General features: G+C 50.3%; 6 protein-coding genes across 6 annotated transcripts; 3 read left to right on the forward strand and 3 right to left on the reverse strand.

Moving 5' to 3' along the window:
• Positions 1–3: 3 nt before the first annotated feature.
• On the reverse strand, positions 4–6,662 carry pksP (polyketide synthase alb1; the record flags this gene model as incomplete). The annotated part of the gene is made up of 5 exons (XM_057214464.1): positions 4–1,662; positions 1,721–2,476; positions 2,533–5,955; positions 6,016–6,307; positions 6,376–6,662. 5 exons carry the CDS (start codon positions 6,660–6,662, stop codon positions 4–6), a joined length of 6,417 nt encoding a protein of 2,138 aa, XP_057076347.1.
• A 2,645-nt stretch (positions 6,663–9,307) lies between these two features.
• On the forward strand, positions 9,308–9,514 carry N7516_001745 (uncharacterized protein; the record flags this gene model as incomplete). Its single annotated transcript, XM_057214465.1, has 1 exon — positions 9,308–9,514. The coding sequence occupies one exon, from the start codon at positions 9,308–9,310 to the stop codon at positions 9,512–9,514; it is 207 nt and encodes a 68-aa protein (XP_057076348.1).
• A 2,297-nt stretch (positions 9,515–11,811) lies between these two features.
• On the forward strand, positions 11,812–16,431 carry N7516_001746 (putative SH3 domain protein (Cyk3); the record flags this gene model as incomplete). Its single annotated transcript, XM_057214466.1, has 1 exon — positions 11,812–16,431. One exon carries the CDS (start codon positions 11,812–11,814, stop codon positions 16,429–16,431), a length of 4,620 nt encoding a protein of 1,539 aa, XP_057076349.1.
• A 329-nt stretch (positions 16,432–16,760) lies between these two features.
• N7516_001747 (putative exopolyphosphatase) lies at positions 16,761–18,158 on the reverse strand (the record flags this gene model as incomplete). Its single annotated transcript, XM_057214467.1, has 1 exon — positions 16,761–18,158. One exon carries the CDS (start codon positions 18,156–18,158, stop codon positions 16,761–16,763), a length of 1,398 nt encoding a protein of 465 aa, XP_057076350.1.
• A 185-nt stretch (positions 18,159–18,343) lies between these two features.
• Positions 18,344–19,537, forward strand: N7516_001748 (1-aminocyclopropane-1-carboxylate deaminase/D-cysteine desulfhydrase; the record flags this gene model as incomplete). Its single annotated transcript, XM_057214468.1, has 1 exon — positions 18,344–19,537. The coding sequence occupies one exon, from the start codon at positions 18,344–18,346 to the stop codon at positions 19,535–19,537; it is 1,194 nt and encodes a 397-aa protein (XP_057076351.1).
• A 367-nt stretch (positions 19,538–19,904) lies between these two features.
• Positions 19,905–25,419, reverse strand: N7516_001749 (uncharacterized protein; the record flags this gene model as incomplete). Its single annotated transcript, XM_057214469.1, has 6 exons — positions 25,014–25,419; positions 24,884–24,932; positions 23,935–24,801; positions 23,785–23,876; positions 21,068–23,733; positions 19,905–21,018 (listed from the first exon to the last, which is right to left on the reverse strand). Exons 1-6 carry the CDS (start codon positions 25,365–25,367, stop codon positions 19,905–19,907), a joined length of 5,142 nt encoding a protein of 1,713 aa, XP_057076352.1. The 5' UTR covers positions 25,368–25,419.
• Between the last annotated feature and the right edge of the window lie 451 nt (positions 25,420–25,870).

A 25,870-nucleotide genomic window follows, 5' to 3' on the forward strand; every position in this document is an offset into this window, starting at 1 on the left:
TGTTTACACCGAAGCCATAGAGTTAGCAATGAATGTAGCCAGCTCCTTGGCCTTCTCGCCACGAGTCATAGTGAAATGATTGGCATCCTCCATAACGGTAATGCCACCAACATGCTTCGGTCCGACAAGGGTATCCCAGCCGTTCGGACCGAGGTCAGTGCGGTTATTCAACAACCAGAGCATCTCACGAGGGTCGGCGCTACCATCCGCAGCTGGTGCAGGGCGGGCATCACCTGGTTTAGAGCAGACACCATCCTTGGCCCAGACCATGAAGGTCTTGGGGAGTTTGTCGGCTAGCTTGGGGTCTGTATAGGGGAATGGAACCGCCTTGTAAGCGTCCAAGGAGTCAATGAAAGCGAGGAAGTGAGGGAGGAGCCACTTGGGTGGAGGTGCCTTGCCCTCCCCAAACAGTCCGATTGTATCGAAGAAACTGTATAGACGGGGAGGGAGCTTCTCCAGTCCAATGGGGAAGGGTGAGTCCAAGAGGAGCAGGCGCTCAACTCGCTCACCTTCCTCGAATATCAATTGGCGCGCGGCGTCGTAGGCACAGATACCACCAGCGGACCAGCCACCGAAGTTGTAAGGGCCGGTAGGCTGGCGGCGCCGAATCTCGGCAACGTAGGGAGCTGTGAGCTCGTCCAGCCTGAATTTGAGGTTCTCGGGGGTGCGCATGTATGGGCAGTTCAGCCCATAGACACACACGTCGGGGGAAATTCCAGGGATGGTAGCATATGAGGTAGCAGAACCGGAGCCATCAGGGAACAAGAACAACCTCTGGGTCGCTGTGTTTGGGTTTCCTTGCAGAAGGATTGAAGTGGCTGGTGGGTGCTGGGGCGCAGTGCTGGGAGCGACCACCGGGGCTTGAACAGGGATTTGTTCGGGGAGTCTGATTGGCTCCGCAGGAGCGAGCCTGGGCTTTAGGTCCAGAGTAGTCTCGATATCATCGAGTGTTTGGTTCTCAATAAAGAACTCTCCAGGGAGATCAAGATCGAGATCTTCACGAATCTTACCGAGAACTGTGAGGGACATCAAGGAGTCTAGACCCATCTCAGCAAGGTTTACATCGCCATTGAGGTCTTCGGGCACAACACCGATCTCCTCGGCTAAGATGGAGGCAATCTGCCTCATGGTATCATTTTGCTGCTGCAATCCGTGTGTCATCGACTTCTCATTTGTAGGTGTTGGCACGCCACTGGTGTTTGGAGACGACAAGTCAGTTGAGGATGCGGCCGAGGACATTTCACCTTCGCTGCTTGAGCCATCACTGGCTTCACCGGGGTCCATCTGAGCTAGGAGATGTTTGAAGTCTTTGACAGTTGGATTATCCACGAAGACAGTGGAGTCAAGATCGAGGCCCATGTCCTCGCGGTATCGCCCGGTGACAGTCAGCGAGAGCAGAGAGTCGACCCCATAATCAGCGAAGTTGAGATCATCAGTCATCTCAGATGCCGAAAGCCCGACCTCTTCAGACAGGATTGCAAGAGCGCGTGTAGCCAGACTTGGTAGTCCGGATTTTGGTGAAGGGGAAGACTTTTTGGTAGCGGTAGGCTTTGCCTTCTGGACATTAATGGGAGCAGGAACACGCTTGGCAGCTGGCTTGGGTGCCGTGGCTCCACCGGGAGGAAGAGCCATGTCGAGGATCTTCCGTGCCAGAGCTTGGAACTATATTGTATTATGTTAGTGTTTCATTCGAGAATACGCAGTCGACTGTTCAACATACCTTAACACCACCATACATGGCAACGATGTCATCTCCCTCAAACATATAGACATCACCAGCCCAGATAGAGTCTTTCCAGGGTTGCATCCTCACGTAAGTGCGGTAAGTGACACTGGGGTCGAACTTCTTCAAGCATCGCATTGAGTCCCACCCATGATTGACGAACACTTGGTTCTTCGAGTCGGTGTTATCACTAGCGTTCATGATAAAGCCAGACAAGTGACCGATGCTATCAATCCAGAATGGATTTCGATGGAAATTGCCCGGCGGGGCCTCGAACTTGACCAGAGCGGTAGCCTCGTGTTGTTCACTGTCGAGGATGACTTCGCGCATGGATTTGTAGTTCTCATCGTAGTCCACCAGAGAAGCAAAGAGCTTGTAGACCATTCCTCGCTTCATGCGGTGAGCCTGGCCGGATATCGTGCTCTCTTGGAGATGCTCAATGCTTCGCTTGATGAGGTAAGAGCTGCGCTTCCACTCGAGCTCGTAAGGACTGGGGTCAAAGAACTTGATGTTGCAGTTGGCGTGGTCAAGAATCTTCTTCCCCTCCGGAGTTACAGACCACACCTGAACTTCGGCACTTTCTTCGGCCCAGTTGGCGGTGGCCGAGACACGGAAGAGTTGCTTGCCTCCCTTGGCAATAAGCGGCTTGGGGACCATCATGTTGCAAATATCAAAGCCCCGATCTTTCCACTCTGGCTTGTAGTTCTGAACTAAATATTCACCGAGTGTTTGTGCAATGTCGGCGTACAAGGACTAGAATTTAATTAGTAAACAAAACGTTTAAGTGAGAAAATTGGGGATATGCATACCGACGGAGTAAGACAGGCTCCGTTCACCTTGTGACCTGCAATGACACGATTGAGCTCGGGATCAGCAATGTCATTCTCGATGACGATAGATGCCGACGAATTGTCACCACTCGTCTCCAAAACTCTCTGAGCTGCTGATGACAGGAACACAGCGACTGGTGCAGCCTCAGCCACTGGTACCGCAGGTGCACCCTTAAGCAAACAGAAGTTATTTGTGTAAGGAATCCAGTAGTTCTTGAGATCCCACTTGTAGGAAGGAAGTGGGAGAACTTTGTGTCCGGCGGTGAAGTCTTGGTGATACTCCTTCCATCGAAGCTCAATTCCAGCCATATAAAGAGCAGAAATGCTGGTTGAGAGAACCTTCCACGTGTCTTCCTGGCGACGAAGAGATGCCACAGTAGTTGCCTGAGGTCCAAAAGTTGCCTTGACCATCCCAGAGCAGACCGGGTGGGAGCCAATCTCAACCCAGATTGTCTTGTCGTTAATCAGGTTAGCGTGTCTGGTAGCTTCCAGAGCGCCCAGGAAATTGACAGTCTCCCTGCAGTGGCGGGTAAGGTAGTTGGGACCAAGTAGCTCGCTGTTGGTCTCATTGATGACATCTCCAAGAAGAGCGGATACGAATGGAATAGAGGGCGTATTGAATATGACGCCCTTTCCAATTTCAGCAAGGCTCTCAAGGATAGGTTCAACCTGAGCCGAATGGAAAGCAAAAGGCACATTCAACTTGGTAGCCTTGAAACCTTCGTTGGTAAGCGTTTGTGCAAGCTCATCAATCCTCTCGCTTGTGCCACTGATAACGGTTTCGCTGGGTGCATTGATACAAGCCACCTCAGTAGCCTCATCAAGGAACTGCTTAACCTGTGCTACTGAAGACTTGACAGCAAGCATAGCATGAGTTCCAACCTTGATTTGCTCTGTGAGAAGTTGGGCCCGTCGCCCAGCAAGGTAGATCGTGTCACTGGTTGTCAAGGCACCGGACGCATTCAGCGCAGCAAACTCGCCAAGGCTATGACCAATGACGAAGGCAGGGGAGACGCCCAAAGACATCCAGTACTTGGTCAATGCCATCTGCACGCAGGTGGTTCCGAGCTGGGTAACGACCGGACTATGCTCTTCAATTGGCACACTTCCATCAACTAGGGACAAAATAGATGGGAAGCCCTGGCTCTGACCAATACAGTTTAAGTGCTCAATGTGGGCGCGGAATTGCGAGCAACTCTCAAACAGTTCGCGTCCCATGCCTGTGTACTGAGCACCCTGTCCAGTAAAGATAAAGCCAATCCCAGGTGCATTGGCGGGAGCCGGGCTGATGCTGTCTCGGTTGACGATAGGAGCCAATGCACTCCTGACTTCATCCAGAGTTGATCCAGTGACAGCCACTCTGAAGGGATGATGAATACGCCTTGCTGTAGTTGTGTAAGACAGATTGGCAAGGAGACCAGCATTGTTGAAACTGAAAGAGTTCTTGTTTGTGTCGATGTACTGCACAAGAGCGGAGATGTTGTTCTTCAGCGAAGACTGAGACCGAGCGGAAACAAGCACAGGATGGGCAGACCGAGAGTCCACCACATCCTCCTCATTGAGGGGGCCGTCCTCGACCATGAGAGCAGTATTGCCACCGGCGGCCGAGAAATTGTTAACGAAAGTCTTTCGCTTGCCACCATTTGGTCTGTTCCAGGGGGTAGGTTCAGAGGCAATGTGGACGTTGCGCTGAGGGAAGTCTGTCGGGAAGTTGTGGTTGATCTTGGTCTTAATACCACAGTGAGGCGGGATCATGTTCTTCCGCATCATCATCAAGACTTTAATCAAAGCTGTGACACCCGAAGCGGACTCTCCGTGGCCAACGTTTGACTTTGCTGAACCGAGGTGAAGGGATTGAGTTGGACCACGACGATAGTCAGGAGCGAAAACATCGAGAACCGACTGCATCTCCACTGCATCACCTGCCTGGGTACCAGTACCGTGCATTTCGATATAGCTAATCTCTTTTGGATCGCTGTTGGACTCGTTGAGAAGCTTGTCAAAGATGAAAGACTGTGCTCCTACATGAGGCCGAGTAATTGAAACAGCCTCTGCTGAGTGGTTGGTATAAGCCCCTCCAATGATACCGTAGATAGGATCATTGTCTGCCTGAGCATCCTCGAGTCTCTTAACGACAATCGAGCCAATTCCGTCTGCTCTGCAATAACCATCAGCGCCATCGTCAAAGGTGGTGCAGTTTCCGGTCCTTGAGAGGAAGTGACCACGGTCGAGACCCGCATGGTTGTCAGGGTTTGTCAGAATATTCACACCACCGGCCACGGCAGAGTCGCATTCATTCCTCCACAAGGAATTACAAGCGACATGAATTGCTGCAAGACTTGAGGAGCAAGCTGTATCCACGCTTACGCTGGGGCCGCTGAACTTGAAATAATAGTTGATGCGACCAGGAGTAAAGGCACGGTTACCACCGGGGATGAAGTAGGTATCAATGTCCTGACCACTGTTGATCTCACGGTAGTCATCACTAGTCATTCCATAGAAAACACCGACGCGGTTCTTCTGCGTAGAGGGAGTGCTGTCAGGGATGAAGCCTGCCATTTCCAACGCCTCGTATGCAGTAAGAAGCGCCAGGCGTTGAGCGGGGTCTGCTTGAAGTGCTTCACGGGGAGACATATTGAAGAATCGAGGGTCGAACATTCCGGCGTCGTTATACCAGCATCCATATTGAACTTGGCTGGTGTTTCTTGTCTTTCCTTCCATGTCGACGTGAGCCTTCACATCCCATCGCTCTGGGGGCACCTCGCGGTGAACGTCGAGTCCTTTTTTCAAAAGGTCCCAGAATGCCTCGGTGTCGGGTGACTCTGGGAATCTTCCTGAAAGACCGATGATTGCAATCTTGGACTGCTCAGCACGGCCGGTACGGTTATCTCCCTCGGAATTCTTCTGAACATCACCAATTGTGCTGTCAACCTCGAGGTTGGAGACTCCAGCCTTTTTCAATGAATTGAATAGACTCTGGGTTGCAGTACTCGAAATTGGGAACAGAGTGCATGTTGTGGCGGATTCCAAGGTTGACTGGCAAGATTCGATGACCTTGTCCCAGCAGAGCTGTCTTTGCAGAATCTCCTGAAGAGAAAATCTCAACAGCTGCTCAAGGCTTTCAGCTTGAAATTCCTCGCCCGTCTCACTCGACAAAACAGGGATCTGAGGCACGTAGGTCACGAACTGTTCGGTAGGCCAAGATTCCAGAATGCGGTTAATATCCCTGTCATCATACAGATGCGAGGCATGATAAGGGCCGTGGATTGGAACTCGTGTGGGCTTGTGCTCCTTTGAGAGACTATCCTCAATGAAACGGCTCAGGAAAGTCGGAGGACCACTGATCGTGAGTCCATTGGGGCTGACTGCACTGACATAAGGCTGTGAAACCCGGGGCAAAGCCTTGAAGATATTAACACTGATCCTATTTTATTCAAAGTTCATTTTGAGAAACAGACTCACATTCTTCTTTGCGGATTGTTGGATCAAACCCTGAGCCTCGGGCTCGCGGATGCCGGAGATTAATACAGACCAGCTCGAAGTTGCCGATTTGCTTGGTTCGATGAGCTCCTGTACTCTCAAGACGCACATTCCGAGCCTCAAAGCAAGAATCACTATCTCAATGCCAGCCGGAATGAGCTCTCCGATTGTTTTCGAAGAGCTCACAGCCGCAGATGCGAGCTGACCTGTGCAAAGACCGATAATGCAGCTATCATCACCCGATGGATAGGCATGACCCAAATCGCCGTAATAGCTAATAGAATTTGTTAGCGAATTTGATTCCTAATATCGCCTCTTTATCAAATGCTGAAATATGCTTACTGGATGAAACATGCCAGTTGGTAAATTGTCGTCAATGCGCTCTCCAGCGCTGGGTTCGGGCCTGACTCTTTGAACCTCGCGAGAAGATCAACGATACTGGTAAAGCGTGGGAACTGCTGGCGCTCAGATGGTGGAAGTGATGTAATCTCCTTGCGCAACGCATAGTAAGACTTTTGGAAAAATGCTGCCAGCAGCGAGTCATTCTTCGCATGCAACAAACGACGAAGGCCCGAGTCGAAATCCGTAGTCTGGTCTCCGAAGAGATACACATGACTAGGGCCTTCCATAATCTCCCCGATAGTAAATACGCAGTTCAGAAATATATGGAGGAAGAAGAAAGTTTAGATCAAGCGCAAATTGACGGATATCAATACTTTATAGAGGATGTGACGGGGGTATTTTCCATTTAGCGGGGCAACGGCACATCGGAAATGACTGTCTTTTCAATTGTCTTAGTAGTAACCACATAGGAAACGGAAGAGCTTAGGTCCCAGATTCCTTTTTGTAAAACAGGATTTTATGGTATGGTAATCCAGCCGAAACCATTGGGCAACGTATGATCCTACGGCTTATTGCCCAGTATGCGGCGAAAATTCATATATTGTCGTAGTTCTGGTATTGATATGTATACTTCCTAAAATGGTTCAATGGTACCGTTACCGCCGGGTTTAATAGCCCCTCGAATAGTTCGGTATGTCTGCCTCAGTAGATCGTAAGTGGAGCTGGGTTGGACCGAACTAGAAGCTTAGTTCCTTGGATTGCCTGATTGGATCCTGAATCATAGGGTTCGAATTCCTATAGCTAACGTCGAACCGATGCTAGTTCACGGATGCCCGAGTGCTGTTTGCGGAGAAAACTAGCAATGGCTCCAGAAATCAAGATTTAAAAATGGGTATGTGGGTATGTGGGTATGTGAGCCGAGCTATCCGTCACAAAACCTGACTTACCCTAGTGGAATCATAGATAATAGACCCCGTTCCGAAGGAAACATTGCAATGAAGTTGCAATAAAAAAGAGATGATGACGCCGCATTCGGAAGGTTACAGCCGCTGCATCCATGTATCACGTGACATGACTTGCCCTATGTCCATCGACCAGGAATTTCTGAAGAATGCATCGAAGTTCAATAGAAGAGCTTAAAGAAGCTTACTTGTCTTTGATTCCAGAAACCACAGGCACGGCCCCCTGATTGTGGAATAACCCCCTTTCCACAACATATACTCATCAGGATGTAGGATACATGATTAGAATGCATGAAACTGATTATGAACAGTATCTACAAATGTCTTGCAAATCAGTGAGAAAATGTACATGGTCTGAAGCCATCATCATAGGGGTTCCAATACGTCATGACTCCAACTTCAAATTCTGAGACATTAAGTCTCGTTTTAGATGGCCGCAGCCTGGAAGATCTCTTTCTCATTTTTCCGGTGACATCTGTGCCATCAATAAGATATTCAAATGAAAACTGTTCAACACCTTCACTCAATTTCTTATTTCTTACAATCCGGCGCAAGCCATCAATTACACACGTGGTTCATCGAGCGATCGACCCAAGTGTTCTCAAGCTATCGATCGATCGAGTGGACCCAGATCATTCTTTGGCAACGGACCGCCCCTGCGATAACTGACCGCAAACAGACTGTATTTTGCGAATTGAAAGTGAAGAACAAAGGAAACAAAACTGAATGGTATGCTAGATATTATGGCAGCCGTTTCTAGGTATGGCTAGATAAAGACAAATTACAAAATATTAATACAAAAGCAACACCAGAACACAAGCCATATATCGAACCCAATAGACGGAGCGCTCGTTGCCCGGGCAACATGTTTACCACCAGTCTAGACGGGGTAGTGTTGGGTATTAGCAAACCGACCGATGATGATGCCCACCTCGAATATAATATAGGCAAATTCTTAGCACGGTGGCAAGCTCGTCTGTTTTGGCGGAGTTTCAGCTGGGTGAGCTCCTAGATTTCAGCCAGAATTGGTCACTTTTCCCTCGTCGATTTATGAAAATTAAAGCAATGGCAACCGTACTTACATAGGGAAGGCGCAACCTTGAGAAGATCGTAGGAAATGCAATAACATACCTCAGATGCCTGAGTAATGGCAAGATCCATAAATCTCTATTTTTGTCATTTCCTAGATTCAGCACAAATAGTTTGCTGTTTTCGGATCACACAACCCCTTGCATTACCTTTGATACTGACCAGAAACTTCGCTAATCAGTCTTTGGGGAGATGAGGTTGCTGCATTCCTCGGTTCAATATCTAAGCAGTCTTTCAACCTGGGCCAGCTCATCTCGAAATGAAAAGTTGTTCGAAGCCAAAGCTTCCCCAGCCACCTCAGCATTCCTTAGTGAGTAGTAAGTGAGCATCCAAACTACCTACCTAGGTAACTTTGGCAAAATATGCAAATTCAAAACCTACTTCCTTACATAATTCGTCAAAAATGGAAACATGTCGGCGGGTACGAATGTGTACCATGGAGTCATATTTGGTGAAGTACATATAGGGCCTTGAAACTTGGAAAATATACAGACCACTATAATGGTGTGCTCCAGATAAAAATGCATATAACATAACTATAGAATATGAGGACCTGTGAAAATGACCACTTTTGACGGCTTCCTTTCTACCCAGCCGCCCCTTCGCCGCCTACTGTACTGCCCTATACTTTGGCGAGCTTGACTCGGAGCGTAATGAGATATGTCACATGAATTACTATATAAGGCCTAGATACATAAACAAGTCGTCCCCTCGTAGACTCTCCTTTCTTTTCTTTCTCTTTCTCTTTCTCTTCGTAGATTCATGTGGTAAATTTTGTTCTATTTACTGCTACAATATACGCCAAATCATTCTTTATTCTTCGACAAAGACGTGCCCTCCTTCTTTGGAACCCTCCCCTAATAGGGGGCTATTGTTGTGGGATGGCTTCTATGCGGGCCAAAAAAGAGGACATTGCTCAACGCAAATCCTCTAATACCGTACAGCCTCTTCCTCTTGATCACACTCGCCGGGACCACCAGAGCGAGGCAGCTTCCGAGCATCCTCGACGCGCCGCCGCCGAACCTAAGTATGGAGCGAGCCATAGGATGCAGAAGGCGTTCTCCGTCGAGGAGACGCCTCCCTTCTAATCCCCACGTCTGTCTGGTCAAAAAACAAAAAGAAATTGAAAATTGCCATCGGCATATAACTCTGTCATTGGTTATTACCCACAATAGTCTACACTATAAAGATTCACCCACCCCCTAAACTAGCGGCTAAGAGATCTGCCAATTCACTTCAGATTCACTTCAGATTCACTTAAGATTTAATTCACTTTAGATTTAATTCACTTTAGATTTAATTCACTTTAGATTTAATTCACTTTAGAAGTCCCTATACCCATTTCTAAGGCATTAATTTTATTAACCTTATAATCTAGGTATTCAGACATATTTAAGCATCTACAACATTAGTGGGTCTAAATTACTGCTGGCAATATGAACCAATGAGAGAGATATGTATCGGTGGCATATTTAGTCGCCCGTATACCTACAACATAGCCTACATAGGCTATTCTCCAAGGCTACCTAGCACTATTAGTCATCCTCCGGTCCTGCCCATATTAACGCTCGACTTGTACGGTTGTTCTCCTCGTTTCTACTGACCGGCCCTGCTTTTTTCTTTTTACGAAAAATACGATCCTTTTGGAGATTTCCGTTGTCGCGGCCGCCCAAATGGCCACGACGTCCTGCTCTGGTTGGAGAATTCGTCTTGGTACTTGCCACCAATATATCGACGGGTTGGGGTTACCACTGAAACAGCAAGCAATCGCTCTGGCCGGGTGGACTCTGCCTTTGGTCGCGGACGAAGAGAACGAATATTTGTGAGGGTGACTTCCGATTGCTTGACTGGACGAGTTCACGGTCTGAGACGGGGACAGTGGCCCAGGAACTCTGGGCCCAACTGCAGAGGCAATGGACTGGAGTCACAGGAGAAAAGGTAGAGTTCCCAACGTCGTGGGCGGTGCTGCTGTTGACGGGTGTCTCGCATACGCGTTCACGGTTTAGAAAAAAAATCAACCAAAAAGACGGTGGCGGATCATGTTCGGGGAGATCGTTTGGTCCTTGTGGATCCAGAGGTGTGCCTGGAGCTTCGAGGAAACAGATGATTATTCGCCGGCGACCCTCACCACTCGGTATAGGGAGCGAATCCTGGAAAGGGTTCACATGGACCGTCACTTGACTCCCCTCTATGAGTCTGCCTATTTCATCATTCTTCGAACTAGCTTCCCTGACCGACGGGTCATTAACGTGGACTTTGGAGGTTTGTATAATATTAAGGCCGAAATGAAGAATATCAAGTGGAATAAAGAGTGCAAATATCTACGTACAACTGTGTTAACTACATTATATATATTTAATCCATTTTGCAAAATTCTGCACATTGAGTGAGCCATCGAGCTTTATACTATACTTAAAAGCCAGGTAAAATCTCTCTACTGTGTAGTAAGTATAATTAGACCTCTTGCTTTTAGGTCAGAACCAGATGCAGATATCTATGAAGGTAGGGGTTGGTCATTAGTAGTTCTTTTTCAAGGTTCTCTTCCAGATATTTAAATCCAACGTCCACGGGTATTTCACTCTTGAAAGGCAGTCCTCAAGATTAATTGTGATTATAATGTAATTCAAACAAGTGAAAATAAAGATATTTCTAGTTCGTCAGAGACCCTCTTGTTGTCGAGAGTACCAGGGTTGTTCGACACCGAACCATGGATCGGTTACGGCTTCAGCTTTTTCATAGTTGCAACAAATGAGGAAGCATCTTCGGGTATTTGCCTACTACGATACCCCAGGGCTTGATTTCAAGATATCCAGAGGCATATATACAGGTTCATGACTGTTAAGAGGAATAACCTTGGAACGATCACGCTCTTTTCAAGACTCGGGGGACAGGACATATTACATAATATGATATAAGCTTATCGATAAGGCAGCCCTCCGCCGCTAGTCCTGATTGGGTCACAAACAAACAACCCCAGTCCCAGTTTACGCCCCAAGTGTCGTCTTAGGCCTCACCGATCTGAACCGCACTGTCTTCCCCCACGTCTTTGCAACCAGTCTGTTGGCCCCATTTGGTGAAATTGAATCTCCATTCGTCAATCCTTTTTATTTTGAATCACCCAATCGAAACCTCCTTATTCTCTCGACAATGTTGATTGATTGATTGAGCGATCGTTGCTATCCCTGCGGCCGTGCGGACCTTGTAACCCATTTGACCAAGCTGTGTTGTATTGGGTTCGAATCAACAACACAACCTCGTCAATTGACATATCACTTTCCTACCTTTACCTGGATGTGGAATTTTCAGAAGTGCGCCAGGTGTTGAAACAACTTATTAGGTCGATCCCGTGTGTTGCGCCCGACGAAACCGTGTTCAAGTGACCACTATGGCTCAACTGCCAATGCGGTTTCCATGTTGGTGCCGAGCAGTGTATTCCTGGGGTGGAGAGACTACACGAGATCTGGGATTTGTGGAGGGTGACTTGATTGAATGCTTGAATGCAGGCGATGGACAATGGTGGATGGGTCGGTTGCGCCGTGACAGGCGCGCAGTTGGACTGTTCCCGTCCAATTTTGTCGAGCTTCTGAGTGAAGACTTCGTGCCTGTGAGCCGTGACACTACTAGTCCAATGGTGCTAGCAGGATCTTCTCCGATCAACAACCCCACCTCAGCCCCCAAGAAACAGAAGACCGTCTGGCGGAAACCTTTCCAGGCGCATAAGGAAGCCGTATCACCAGCTTCCGTCGCTCGGCGCGCAACCGAATCTAGCCCAGCGGCACCCGCGATTCCCCAAACACCACCTCGGGATGGCGCCATTCCACGAAGTACGAAGCCATTGCGCACGCATGCGTCAGCTGTCAAGAACCAAGGCTCACTATCTCGACCCCCATCGTCTGGCTCGCGGTCTTCTTCACGCGGTGTCTCTTCTCGTTCGTCTGCGGAACCTGAACGGTCACCATCGATGCCGAGGGGAAGTATCTCATCCTCTCGGCCTTCATCCCGCGAGCAATCTCCATTACAAACGCAGGAACGTTCATATGCAATGACGCCGAAGGGCAGCATTTCATCCACCCGCCCTTTGTCCCGAAATCCGTCCCCCTTGCCAGTACACGAGCATTCATCTAGCATGGTTCCACAAGGCAGCATCTCATCTTACCGGGCTTCGTCTCGTGAGCCATCTCCGTTGCAAATGCAGGATTATCCGCCACCGACCATGCCACATAGCAGTATTTCATCTTACCGGGGCTCTTCGCGCGAGCCCTCCCCATTGCAAATGCAAGAATATCCGCCACCTACCATGCCCCATAGGAGTAGGTCATCCTATCAGGCACCATCGCGAGAGCCATCTCCAATGTATATGGATGACCACCCACCTGCAACCATGCCACATGGTAGTATGTCATCTTACCGTGCTCCATCGCCATTACCAATGCAAGATCATTCATCCGCCATGGTGCCACATGGCAGTATGCCATCTTACCGAGCTCCATCGCCATTGCCAATGCAAGATCATTCATCCGCCATAGTGCCGCATGGCAGTATGACATCTTACCGAGCTCCATCGCCATTGCCAATGCAAGATCATTCATCCGCCATGGTGCCACACGGGCGTATTCCATCTTACCAGGCTCCATCACGCGGGCCATCTCCGCTGCCAATGCAGGATCATTCTGCGATTGTTTCACACGGTAGTATGTACCGGGCTCCATCCCGTGGACCATCTCCATTGTACATGCAGGATCATCCACCTGCGCCCATGCCACATGGAAGTATGTCCTCCTACCGGGCTCAATCGCCATTACCAATGCAGGAACCTTCCTCTGCGCTGGTCTCTCGCGGCAGTATGTCATCTTACCGGGTTCCGTCTCGTGAGCCCTCCCCGGTGCAAATGTTCGAAGAGCGGGAAGACTCTCCTCCTCCCCCTCCACCGCCGCCACACCGAGTCGTAATCCCTCGTATGGAAGCCCGCTCTCCCCAGCCACCCATGCATTCTCAAACACGAAGTCATTCACTGTTACCACCAATGCACTCCTCTCAGCATCGCGCACGCTCTCCCCAGCCTCCATCGCACTCTCCGCACCCATCACGACCCCCCTCGCCATTAGCGATGAATGACCGTTACGCGGTATTCGATCGTACCCCGTCCCCTTCTGCAGGCTCAATGCACTCCGCTGTTTCTGAAACCTCAGCACAGTCAGATATTCATGGAAACACGCCATCTCCACTGCGAGATGCTATGGAGGATGTTATGACTTCATTGGAAGATATGGGTCTACCCCGCGAGGCCCAGTCACCTTCTCCGTCTCCAGTGTTCAACAATCCCTGGTCCCCTGAAGAATTTGACACTTCGCACGAAAGAACCCCCCAAGGCAACAGACGCCGGCCTTTGACGTCAATGAGCTTTAATAGCGACAAAGAGCAACCACAGGGCGGACTCGTCCACCGCAACAGCGTCTATAGCCACGACCATATGGATGGTCCGCCTCAACTAAACAATTATGTCCAAAGAATGGAGAGCCGTCTACGTCAGTTGGAAGATCAGAATCGACCGCCTGAGGATCGAAGAGCCGTCCAGGATGATGACAACGGACCTCCTCCCCCTCCCCCTAAGCATGCCACTTACCACCCACGAAATAACTCCATACCAGGGCAATATGCTCCTCTCAAGGCCCGGCGTTCTGGCCATGATCTTCGGGGTGATATTCTAAACCGGTCATTTACCAATAAGTCTAGTGCCACCAATTCGTCCAGTGGGGTGCAAAGCAATGGCACATCCATGACGACGAGCACAGACAAGACTAGTCAAAGTCTAATGAGTGGTTTCTCTGCCGGAGGATTCAGTGCAACGAGTGCGGGGAGCTTTGCTAGACGAGGGGGGCATGAGAGGCCAAATACTGCTATGGACACTGTCCGTTCTCGAGGGTTCAGCGACGCACGCCCGGAGACTCCTTTCACAGGAGTTTCATATCACTCCAGTCATAACTCGTCTCGACAGGGTGCATCCTCAGCTATTCCATGGTCATCAACCGGTCTGGACTCGACGGATCATAGCGGAGTCTTTGGTGGCCTCTCTACGCCAAAGAGCAAAAAGCAAGGGTTTTTCAAAAAGATATTTGAAACAGCTAAGACTGGTGCGGCCAGCGCAAGGAGTAGCATTGCGGTCGGTCACGGCGAGAGATCAGGTTCTCCAACTAAGAGCATCAGAGGGATAGACGCCGTGTCACCGGCTCTTGCGTCTCACTCGAACCGCGATGGTGGTCGTGATATGGGACTCGGAACAGGCGCCATTGACTGGGTTCAGGTGCGCCGAGACGTTAACCGGGCGTCGTCTCCTAGTCGAAACGAGAGGATCGACAGGGCAGAACGATGTCAGATGATGGATCACCCTGTTATCTACTCCGTGGAAGAGCTGTACGATACCGCGGAGGGCGATGAGAGCATCGATGGGCAACCAATCACCGAGCCAACGAATTTCCACGCGGCCAATCTTAACCTCGTTGATAAGAGTGCACGATTCATCAGCAGTCTACCTCCTATGACGAACCCCATGAGCCTCGCACAAGCCTATATCTGTCGTCCCTACAAGAGTGACGTTCAGCGTCTACGGGCCATCTTTACCTGGGTCAGCGAGAAAATCTCGTGGGAGGAACCTGTCGACGGCCTCGAAGTCGACATGAAGAGACTCCTGCAGGCCAAACGAGGTACCCCGGAGGAAATCGCACTATTGGTGCACGAGATGTGCGCAGCCGTTGGCCTGCATACAGAAATCATCCGAGGATTCCTTAAGAGCCCCGGTGATGCGCTCGATCTGGAAAGCCTCTCCCGTCCCAATCACTGGTGGAACTCTGTTCTAGTGGATGGCGAATGGCGCTTTATGGATTGCGCACTTGCAAATCCCACGAACCCTCAACGCAGTAAATTTGTTTCCAACAACTCTTCCATAGCAGAGAGCTGGTACTTCCTTACGCGCCCGCTTGATCTCTGCTACACTCATGTCCCGCTCTATCCGGAAGAACAGCACATCTGCCCGCCAATTTCACCAGATGTTCTCCTCTCCCTGCCCACCGTGTGCCCGCCGTACTTCAAGCTTAACGTCCAGATGCCCGATTACGACACAAGTTTCCTGCGTATCGACGGGTTGGAGGTCATGCAACTACGCATGATAGTCCCAACGGATGTTGAATGTGCCGCGGAAGTCGAAGCCCCGGGATTCGCCCGCGACGCAGATGGTGATTGCTTCGAGAGCGGAGACATTGTACGCAAGCGCGCCTTGGTCCAGCCGGACTGGATCCGCGGCCAAAAACGCATCACAATCAAGGCTGTCCTGCCAGGCGACGAAGGCCAAGGTGTGCTGAAGGTTTATGCAGGCAAGAAGGGGCTGATGCACTCAAGTCGAGACATCCCCCATCCCCTAGCTCTGGCCCTACCAATGCTCCACACCGGCGAGAATCCATCTTACGACTTTGTCCTGCGTCATCCTACACCCCACGCCCAGCGACACGACTTGTACATCATGCAGCCACAGTGCTCTCGCCTAGCAGTCAACAATACATTTGTGTTCGCTGTCCGGCAACACGCTGCTGCTCCTGGGTCAGGCAAGGATGAATCCTCCAATGGCCGCGGCTCGCCTTCCTCCGTCTTCACTCGTCCGTCCAGTGCATTGAGCATGGGGTCCAGTACAGCGGGCGGCTCGACTGTATCGGGTGCCTCAAACGAGTTCTCGGCGTCGACCTCGGTCATTTCGTCGAGCAGATCTGCTTCTGGTCGGGACAAGGCTGCGAAATTAGCCATCCAGTCCCCGTCTGGGAAGATCCTTCGTCTCACCCGTAAAGCTGAGCACATGATCGGCAGTGATACTGGCACTGCATCTGTCACTGATGCTGTCGCTGAGGGCAGTGTTTGGGAGACTGTTATTAAGATTGGTGAGCGTGGTATGTGGCGTGGTTTGGTGCTAGCTGACCGAGCTGCGCGCTGGTGTGTATTTTGCGAGTGGGAATGTGTTTAATTTATTTTTTTCTTCTTTCACATATTATGGGCGTTTTAACTTGAAGCCTTCAGATACACCAAATTCGGGAGGAGGTGGCTACGCGTCTTTTTTCTTCTCATTTTGGTTTGTCTTATTGCGAGTTGCATATCTCTTTTTCGTCATATTGTCCTCCTGGCATACTAGCATTTTGCATGAGGTTAGCTTGGAGCATTGCATATACTGCGTTCTATTTTGTTTGTGTTCTATTCCAGATACCTGGCTTTCATTGTTAGAGTATGTTGTGTGTATGAATTAATAGGAATTGGAGAACTTCAAGTCCACAAGAGTGACCATATAAAGTAACTCTTCTATAATTTTGCTACTGCTGCCCGGAACAACGGCGCAACCTGTTTCCTACTGCCGGCCGCATGGGTTTGCACCCACAGCCTCCTCCAGAGGGGTGATTCCTCATTCAATGTAGAAAGACAATCTCCTGTCAGCTCAGGGATATCCTCCTCATCGAGCGGAGACCATTCTATGAGCCCAAGATGGTGAGAGGAATGCTCAACAAATCTCTTGACACCCTTGTCAGCCGCTTCATTGTCACGCATCACACTGACAAACAGCTCGCGACAAAACTTGTCGTTAGTACCTGTAAACGCCGTCATAATAACAAGCACATCCAAGTCCTTCTCAGCGGAAGCTGCGAATGAGCGCACGGCATCGATAAACTTCTCTGGACCACCCGCCTTCTGTACAATCCATCGCATGGGCTTGACGGCAGAGCAAAAGCCCATTTTCACGGTCTTCCCCGAAGACTGTGAAGTCTCAGTCCAGTCTTTATAATCGCGGTCCAATATTTCGTCCATAGTAAGAAGATCGAGACTACTCTTCTTGGCATAAAGAATGCTCTTGTAGAACGCCTCCAAATTCCAATCGCCCTTTGCATCCATTGCCGTTTGTGTTTCCCCCTCGATTTGAGATGTCAGGAATTCAACAGCCATACGATCTACATCGGTCACTTTGCCTTCCGCAGTGAGGTTCGACGTATCAATCAGCACCGCCGAAAGAGCAAGCTTTGCAACCTGCACCATCTCCGGGGTCGCGTCCCAGAGTTTCCGATCTTGCAATTCGCGCGTAATGAGCGAGGCACATGACCCAGGTCCTGGCTGAATAATCATCGGCTGGCCTTCTGGTACTTCGTCAATGCTTGGCATGGAGTCCTCGTCAATGTGATGGTCGATACATCCGACAGTCCGGAATGAGACACTCGGCAACCCGGTTAGGGATCCGGAGCCCTTATCGATGGAGGGGAGCGGAAATGCGTTCCAGTCTACCAGCGTTGCATCGACGAGTGTCTGTTTCCACACATGCTTGTCTTCGAGAGATTGCGCGAAGTCCGCGACGGTCATGACATGTTCGCGTAGGAAATTCCCTGCAGACTGTAGGCTGTTCTCGAAATGGTCTTCACTCATCAGAGAGGGGCAATTGGTTGATGACCATAGTGCAGCTGAGAATTCCGGTCTTAGTCTATACAACTCTGTACCGGCGGGGAAATTGGGCAGGTTTAAGAGTGGGATATGTGGTCGTGGGCTTTTGATCGGAAGCCGGTTGTTCGCGCAGTAGGAGTAGATGATCGCCGAGACGATGGAGTCAAGATCGGCGGAGGGATTGCCAATTACATAGATTGGAGGCTCAGACTGGGCACCCGAGAGGAATCGGAGGTGTAATTGGCGGGCTTGTCGTAAAAATTGGAGTAGAGTCATGTTTGTTGAATGGAGTTGACCACAAGAGCTCGAGTTATATGCCTGCGGGTCGACGTCATGCAATTGGTCATGAATTGGATGACTAATCAAAGAGTGGACTGATGCCTTAGAAATGCGGCCACAAAATATAAAATGGGCCATCACGACATCCAAACTTGATTTAACCAAAACTCATGCCTAAAATAATGTCTCTTCCCGTACAGCTGCCAGAAACATTTGCCCAAATCCCCCGCTATAATATCCTATACTCGAATCCCTCTCCAATCCACCCCTTACCTTCAATTGCACCCCCAAGAGTCTCCCCGCACCGACCCCTCATCTCCATCTACGCCAAACGAGAAGACCACTCTTCCCCACTAGCCTGTGCGGGCAACAAATATCGCAAACTAGAATACATAGTCCCGGATATCCTATCTCAAACACCCCTGTATCACAGCCATGAAAACAACCCAACACCCCCAGGCCCGCTACAAGGCGCGGCAACAACCCTCGTAACAGAGGGCGCAATCCAAAGCAATCACACCGTGCAAGTTGTGGCTCTCGCGCGGAGACTAGGTTTGAAAGCCTTAATTCTTCTACACCGAGGCACAGGCGGTGGACTCGCAGCAGCCAGAGATAAGGAAGCCTTTCAACGTAGCGGAAATGTGCACATCAATCACCTTCTCGGGGCGGAGGTTCGCGTCTGCGAAGAAGGCGATCCGCTTGCCGAGGATGCGACGCCTCTTCTTGATGGGTTGAAGGCGTCCGGGCAGAATCCGTATTGGATTCCCGGTGGCGCGAGCTTGCATCCGCTTGGTGGGCTAGGGTATGCGCGTGCGGCGTTCGAGATTGCTGCACAGGAGGGGGAGATGGGGCTTGGGGGTTCGGGGAGGTTTGATTATGTCTTTGTTGCGTGTGGGAGTGGGAGTACGGTTGGTGGGTTGGTGGCTGGGTTTAAGCTACTGGAGAAGATTAGAGGATTAGATGCGTCAAAGACTATTGGGGAGTCGAGGAAGGTTGTTGGGATCCTTAATTCGCCGACTAAACCGCGGGAGTATCATGAAAAGCGGGTTCTTACTTTTGCACGGAGGGCAGGTGATTTCATTGGGCTTGATGGGGAGCAGGATATTGGAGTCGACGATGTGCGGCTTGATGATCGGTTTGTTGGGACTGCATATGGCGTGCTTGATGGCGAGAGTAAAGAGGCTCTTGAGACAATGGCGCGGACGGAGGCCATGGTGTTGGATCCGGTTTATACAGCCAAGGTTGCGAGAGGCATGATGCATTGGGTGAACGGGGGAGAAGTCGCGGACTCTGCTAAACCCTTGGATCAGGTCAATGTATTGTTTATTCATACTGGTGGACAGGCTGCTCTAGGAGCTTACACCGATGCCCAATAGAACAGACCAATGGGGTGTTTATAGTTGGAGATGTGAATAAGAATGGCTGAATTCAACTAGTATTACATGGTGTGGGCAGCAGCAAAGAAAAGCAGTCATGACAGACATAGTCTTGTGGTATGGAAAAACAGAAAAGCGTGGAATCGCTAGAAAACACCCCCGGACTCGCCAGTCCATTCTCTTGTACACCCTTTTTTGAGAATTGATCCGAAAGAACAATAAAAGCTTAGGAGAGACGAGTAAACAAAGACTGAAAGTGACGCAAGAAAACAATTAGAACAGAGTAAGCAAAGACTGAAAAAGACTGAAAAATGTCAAGTTTTCATGATAAACAGAACTTTCATCGAGAGAAAAAAAAGCAAGTCAGTCAAAGTTCCTCGTCTTCAAGGTCCCCATTAGTGCCGTCGAGTTTGGGCTCATCTTGCGGTTCGCTATGTTCACCATTTTGAGCCGATACATCTTGAACAGAGGCAGCACGACTACTGCCATTGCTGACCACGAGGGCCTCCAAGGCCTCATTAGCATGAGTATTCTCCATGGGCTGGTTATCAGCTTCAGGGTCAATCTCTTGGTTGGTCAAATCTGCAAATACGTCATCCAGGTTCTGACGAGGGCTGCTGCTCGCGAACTGAGGATCATGACCAAAGCGTGGAGGGCTGAAAAGGGAGGTTTCTAGATCTGGCTGGGGAGGAGAGCGCGGTAGGAATGAGGGGGACTGAGAAGCGGCGGCGTGGGGGAGGAAAGCCGAGGAGGAGGTAGGTGCAAAGGCGGGCGTGGAATCGCTCGCAGGCAAGGAATAGTTTGCAGAGAATGGATATGGTGCAGCGTTTGGATCTGTCATCTGAGCCAATGTTGGACCTGTGCTAGGGGGTTGTCCACTACTAGAAGTTGGCGGTGCTTGTTGCATGGATGGAGGTTGACTAGGACCCGACTGCGGTTGATCATCAACAGATTTCCGCTTGGTTGCGCCAATGTGCTTGGGGCGCAGATGCTCCGGAAGATCCTCTGGACGATTCACCCCAAGCTGAGCCATGATTTTTTGTTGCTTGGTCGGTCGCGGCTTTCGTGTTGACAAAGATTGCTCCAAGATTGGAGGGGGTTCCGGGGCGACGGGGGCCCACTTGTGTATCTCCTGCCGGAAGAAATTCGTCTCAAAGGTGAGAAGAACCTCAGCACCCTCAATTTTGCGGAGGTAGAATATCAAAGTAGGCACTTCCTCGGTCGTTGTGCAGGCAGCATTAGTGAAGCCGTGCAGGAAATCGCGGAAGGCTGTCGCTTGATTAATGATACTCTCAAGAACTTCTTCTTCCTCGGGCTGGAAAGGCAAAGTTGCGATTTCTGCATGCCAATCTTGAAGATCCTCAAGCTTAGGACGAGCAGCATCGCGCGGAATCTTTTGACGCCAATCGCATATTGGGCAAGTGTACTTGTCAAATTCCTTTACTTTACCCCGAGCAATCTTCAAACATTTGCCATGGTACCTATATAGATCAGTACACTAGACCAGGAGCCGAAAGTTTGTTAACTTACCATTCGTGGCAGACTTCACATTCAATCATCATTCCTGCTTCAGAGTGCCTGCAAATACAGAACACATCTCGCTTTCGTGACTTTGGACCCCACATGTTGGTAGCATTGCCAGGATTCTCAAGCAAACCTTCGGGTGAATTGTCTCGAGACGAAGGCTCCACAGGCGGTCGGTAACTGTCCTCTAGGTCGAAACAGTACGAGTTCCGCTTTTCGACATATTCCATATGGGATCTCAGAATATGAAGAGGAGCATTCGCCTTGCCAAATAGCTTCTTCCCTTTCCTCATCCAGTCCTCATGGCGCTTTTGCTCACGTTCCAAGTCGATGGCCCCGATAGGTCGACTGCTCATATTCTCAAGGGTTTCCATGAGGTCACGGATGTCCTTGTACTTGGGCCGATTCTTCATCTCCACGTCCTTGCTCCTTTCATACAGAGTCTGGATCCGTTTCTGCGCCTCACGCTGCTTGGTCAATATAGCATCGACGGCTGCGAGAGTATCTGGTGAAACTGGAAAACGGGACGCCTGCGCAGAGAGAGCTTCTAATTGCTGATAGTGAACGGCTTCAACGGACATTAATTCCTTTGCCTTCATCTCCCACGCATCTCCGTGACGAGCAAGCTCCTTGAAATGAACTAAGTGTTCATTGGTATCGGAAAGGCCGACCTTCTCCGCACCAGCGACAAGTTCCCGGCAGTCGGTAAGGGTCATGTACTGGTCTCGTTTGCGCACAGCTTGTTCGATCCATTTGATTTGGTGGGATATTTGCTCTAGGTGTTCCAGTTCCGGGACTTCCACGTTGAAATTTTTGCCGCGTTCGATAAGTTCTTCAATCTCCCGGAGAGGACGGGTGTGCGGATGCATGAGAGCGTTGTTAATATCCTGTTGGAATTTCTCGATTTCGCGGGTTTTCTCTTCCAACGCCGCCATCTGTGGACAGTCGAACGAAAGTTTATCAGCCTCTGCCTGAAGGGCGTAGATATGTTCAATTCTGCGGACTTCGCGATCGCGATCGTCCAGCTGGGCTGCCTTGGTACTGGCTCTGCGCCAAGCCTTCTCGTTTTTTCTCCGGTTCTGCTGCTTCCGGGTAATGTAGTTGTTGGCTTCTTCAACCCATTTATCGCAACGCTGGACGAAGGCCGCAAGATCTTGAAGGCCTGGCAAGTGGTATGGGATTTTCTCACCTTCATTGAGCAAGTTATGAAGGGCCTTAAGCTGAGGCTTCGGTTCATCCTCCAGAGTCTTGTCGAGCTTTTCGGACCATGCTTCGGGGATTCTGGCCCGTTCTTGGACTTTCTGCACAAGGGCCTGCAATTCATCATCACTCATGCGATAACGGAGGGTGTGTCCTGAGCCGCACAACTTTTGAGCAAAGGTTTCGCCACAGCAGTCATAGGTGTCAACGTGCGACAAACAGACAGTCTTGCCTGATTTGTGACAACGGAACTGAGTGAGGTAAGCGTAGGCCTTGCAATGTTGGCACTGGTAATCATCCTCCGGAAGGTCTTCATTCTCAACTACGAATTTCGGCCGTGTATCGTCTGTCATGGAGTCGGGACCAAAGCCTGGGGTACGAGCAGACACTTCTTTTTGCCGGTATAGGAAAGCAGCCCGTTCACCCAGTTCACGAGCACATGTTCTTGCTAGTGCAGGCGCAAGCCACTTGGCAGTGGCAATAGAAGTATCACGTGCAGCAGCGGTAAGAAGCAATTCATCGTGGGAGAAACATGGATGTCTGCGGAAGTTCTGAAGACGCTCAACACCTGCTGCACCGTATGGCTCCCAGTCCGTGGGCGCGAAGTTGACTGCTTCATTGAAATTAAAACCGTGGTTGAAGCCGGCATGATATGCTTGAGGGAAGGTGAGCACAAATTGACCAGCTCGCTGATCCACCGCGTAAACGTTGACGCCGGCCTTGCGAAGCTTGTCTGGTGGCATCAAGGTGACAAGCTGGAAAAGAAGATCGGGCTGGCCTTCGAAAAGTTCCGGAACTGCATCCCGCATGGCCGCCTCGAAGGCCTCTGCATCGGCACCTGGAATTCCATACCAGGTCTTGGTAGCACCGAAATGTTGGTAATTCGCAGAATAAGCATAGTGATCCTCATTATGCCAGCAGAAAGTAGAGAAACACATCCCCACATAGACCCAGGGAACCGTCATGCCGGAGATATCGGACTTGATGTAACGGAAGAGCGAATCTCCATAGAATGGAAGGACATTCAGGTTCCAAGGGTCTGACGAAAATGGATCAAGGGGATTCCGCTCGATAGTTGGGAATCCACTTCCATGCGTGGTTGAATGGATATCCGCGCCGTATTCGACTTCAACGGTCTCATGTAGATCAACGACAAGCTTCCAGAACTCGGCCTCCACGTCGTCCTCGGTTTCACGTCGATGCGTATTGAGGACCGGGTCGAAGGGCATTTTAGCAGCGAAGTACTTCTTCTTGAACTCGTTGGCCTTGTCTTGGAACTGTTTGAGTGAGTAAACACCGCCGTCTTCAAATCCGAATTCTCCCGTGCCGACCAAACACTTGGGGCAGTGCCAGTCGTGTTCCGATGGTGTGGTAGTGGAAGGATCGAGACACGCTTTGTGATACCCTAGCTCGCAACCGTCGCAGACAAGAATAGACTCTTGGTCATCCGATTTACCACAAGTCTCGCATTTCTGTTCACGAATCAGTATATCAATAGAACGCTGACACGAACCTCCACCTACCTCTCCAGCTGGCTGGGAGCCATCCTTGCGCGATCTGACCGGCGCTGGGCGAAGAAGTGACATATGAGAACCCGCAATCGTTGGGAAGCAATCTAGAAAGGGCGTTAGACAAGGCTTGCTTCGAGTATTGAAAGTGTTACAAGAGAGTACCTTTCTTCAGACGCTTGCTACGTCGGCCGCTTCCATCATCGTCATCGCCGTTTTCGCACTGAGAACTGTCCTCGCGGCTAATCGCACGCTTCAAAGATTCCTCATCTTGACCGTTTATAGGTGTCGAGACGGAAGCATGCTCGGAAACGACTTTTGGTGTCGACGCGCCGTTTTCTCCCTCTCGCTTGATTGGTGGGCCGTTGTTCGCAGGGGTGTTGCTCGCGGGGGTGTCGCTCGCGGGGGTGAAAGGGGAGTGGTTGACAGCGGTAAAGCCACCAAGGCCGGAGTTAACAGGAGTAAAGCCTGCGGCCGCTGGGCGCGAAGGAGGGGGAGGAGTAGGTTCGACAGGTGGAGTTGGCTTCTCCGGAGACTTTTCCATTGGGGTATGTGCCACTGGAGTATACGCCATTGGGGTATGCGAAGCGGCCATTCGGGGTAGGCTAGGGGTTTCATCGCGGACTTTAGAAGGCGTGCCATTTTCATCAAACATGGGCTTGTGCGTCATGGGGGATTGTAGAGGCGAAGGGGTGTATGGACCACCATGCTCAAGCTCAAGCTGTTGTTGCACACCAGGCTTGGCTCGGGCCAAGTATTCCTCGTACGGCTGCAAGTAGCGCTGGTAGGAGTTCTTAAGCGAAGTGGACAAAGAAGACATTATTTTGCCGCTGTATCCAAGATCGCGACCAATTTCTGCCCATTTTTTCGTCTTGCACACGGATTCGAACCCTCCACGACTCTCTACTGCCTTTTTGAGTTTGTAGAGATCTAACGGTCGCTTGTCGACGCTGGGTAGCCGGCTGTAGTTAGTGCCATGTTGTTTGTGAAACATAGCGAGTCCATCGACGTAGTTCATGTTCGCGCGGTTTCCTATGTTTGAATGAGGGTCAGAATCGCACTGCGGTGACTCTACAAGATTCGGCAGCCTGATGTGCTGAATGTGAGCGCTTACCTCCTTCGACCGAATTGAGCTCTTGTCGACGGGTCTTGAAGTGAAATCGCTGTATCCATTGTCAGCATTGTCAGACGTGACCATGCGCGGAAAGCGATGGTAAATGCATAGGTGGAAGGAGGGACCCTACCTCTGTATCGATTGCGAAAGTCGGTTGCCAGCCCTCTGGTGGAACTACTCGGCAAATTCCAAACTTTCTCCCCTCTGGAGCGATCTTCTGGATGTAGGCCACCGGGTCTTTGAATTCTTCCTCCGTTGGACGGAAAGTCGGGGCTTCTGGGATACCATGAGGACGAATGCGCTTGGATGGTTCTCTGGGGTTGTTGGGTTGTCCACGTCGTTCCACGGTGGACAAGTCGAGAGGTGTGGACCTGCGAGCGCTCAGGGGCACGTTGTGGGAGTGCGACGGATGGGTGCTTGAGGATCGAGTCGGCTGGGCTGCCGCGGCCGTCGAGGTCGCCCCGGCAGAGGCCGGAGCTCCCATTGTTGAAAATAGGACAGACGACTAGGGAGGATGTTTGATTAAGCGCGTCTGTTTGAGGGAATTCGATTAACAATGACTGTAATGCGGCAAAGGCAGGGTGTGATAATAGATATCAGGCAAAAGGCGGCTGCCGGCGTCCTGTCAATGTGACCGAAGGGTGAAGTGAAGAATCGGTAACGAAGCAAAGTATATGAGAGAATGAAGTTTAAAGGAAAATAAAAGAAAGGGTTGACTCGGGACTCGGGGCGAAAAAGGCGATAGCAAGAAAAAAGAGGCCCAAGTCGCAGAGAGGAAAGAAGGATAGATGGGATAGAAACCTTAAGAGTGGAGGAATGAGATTATGTGCAGTAAAGATCGACTGGGGGTGGTACTCCAGAAGTACTGCCAGGTCCCTTTTGTGTGGTGAACCAGTAAGAAAGGAACCAATGAGTGACTATGGGGGAACTTACAACCCAGTCGCGATGGTACCGATCAGTACGGTAAATGAGTTACTGTAATAATGA

The sequence above is a fragment of the Penicillium verrucosum genome (assembly GCF_028828655.1).
Source record: "Penicillium verrucosum strain IBT 35672 chromosome Unknown utg000001l_segment0_segment0, whole genome shotgun sequence".
Taxonomy (NCBI): Eukaryota; Fungi; Ascomycota; class Eurotiomycetes; order Eurotiales; family Aspergillaceae; genus Penicillium; species Penicillium verrucosum.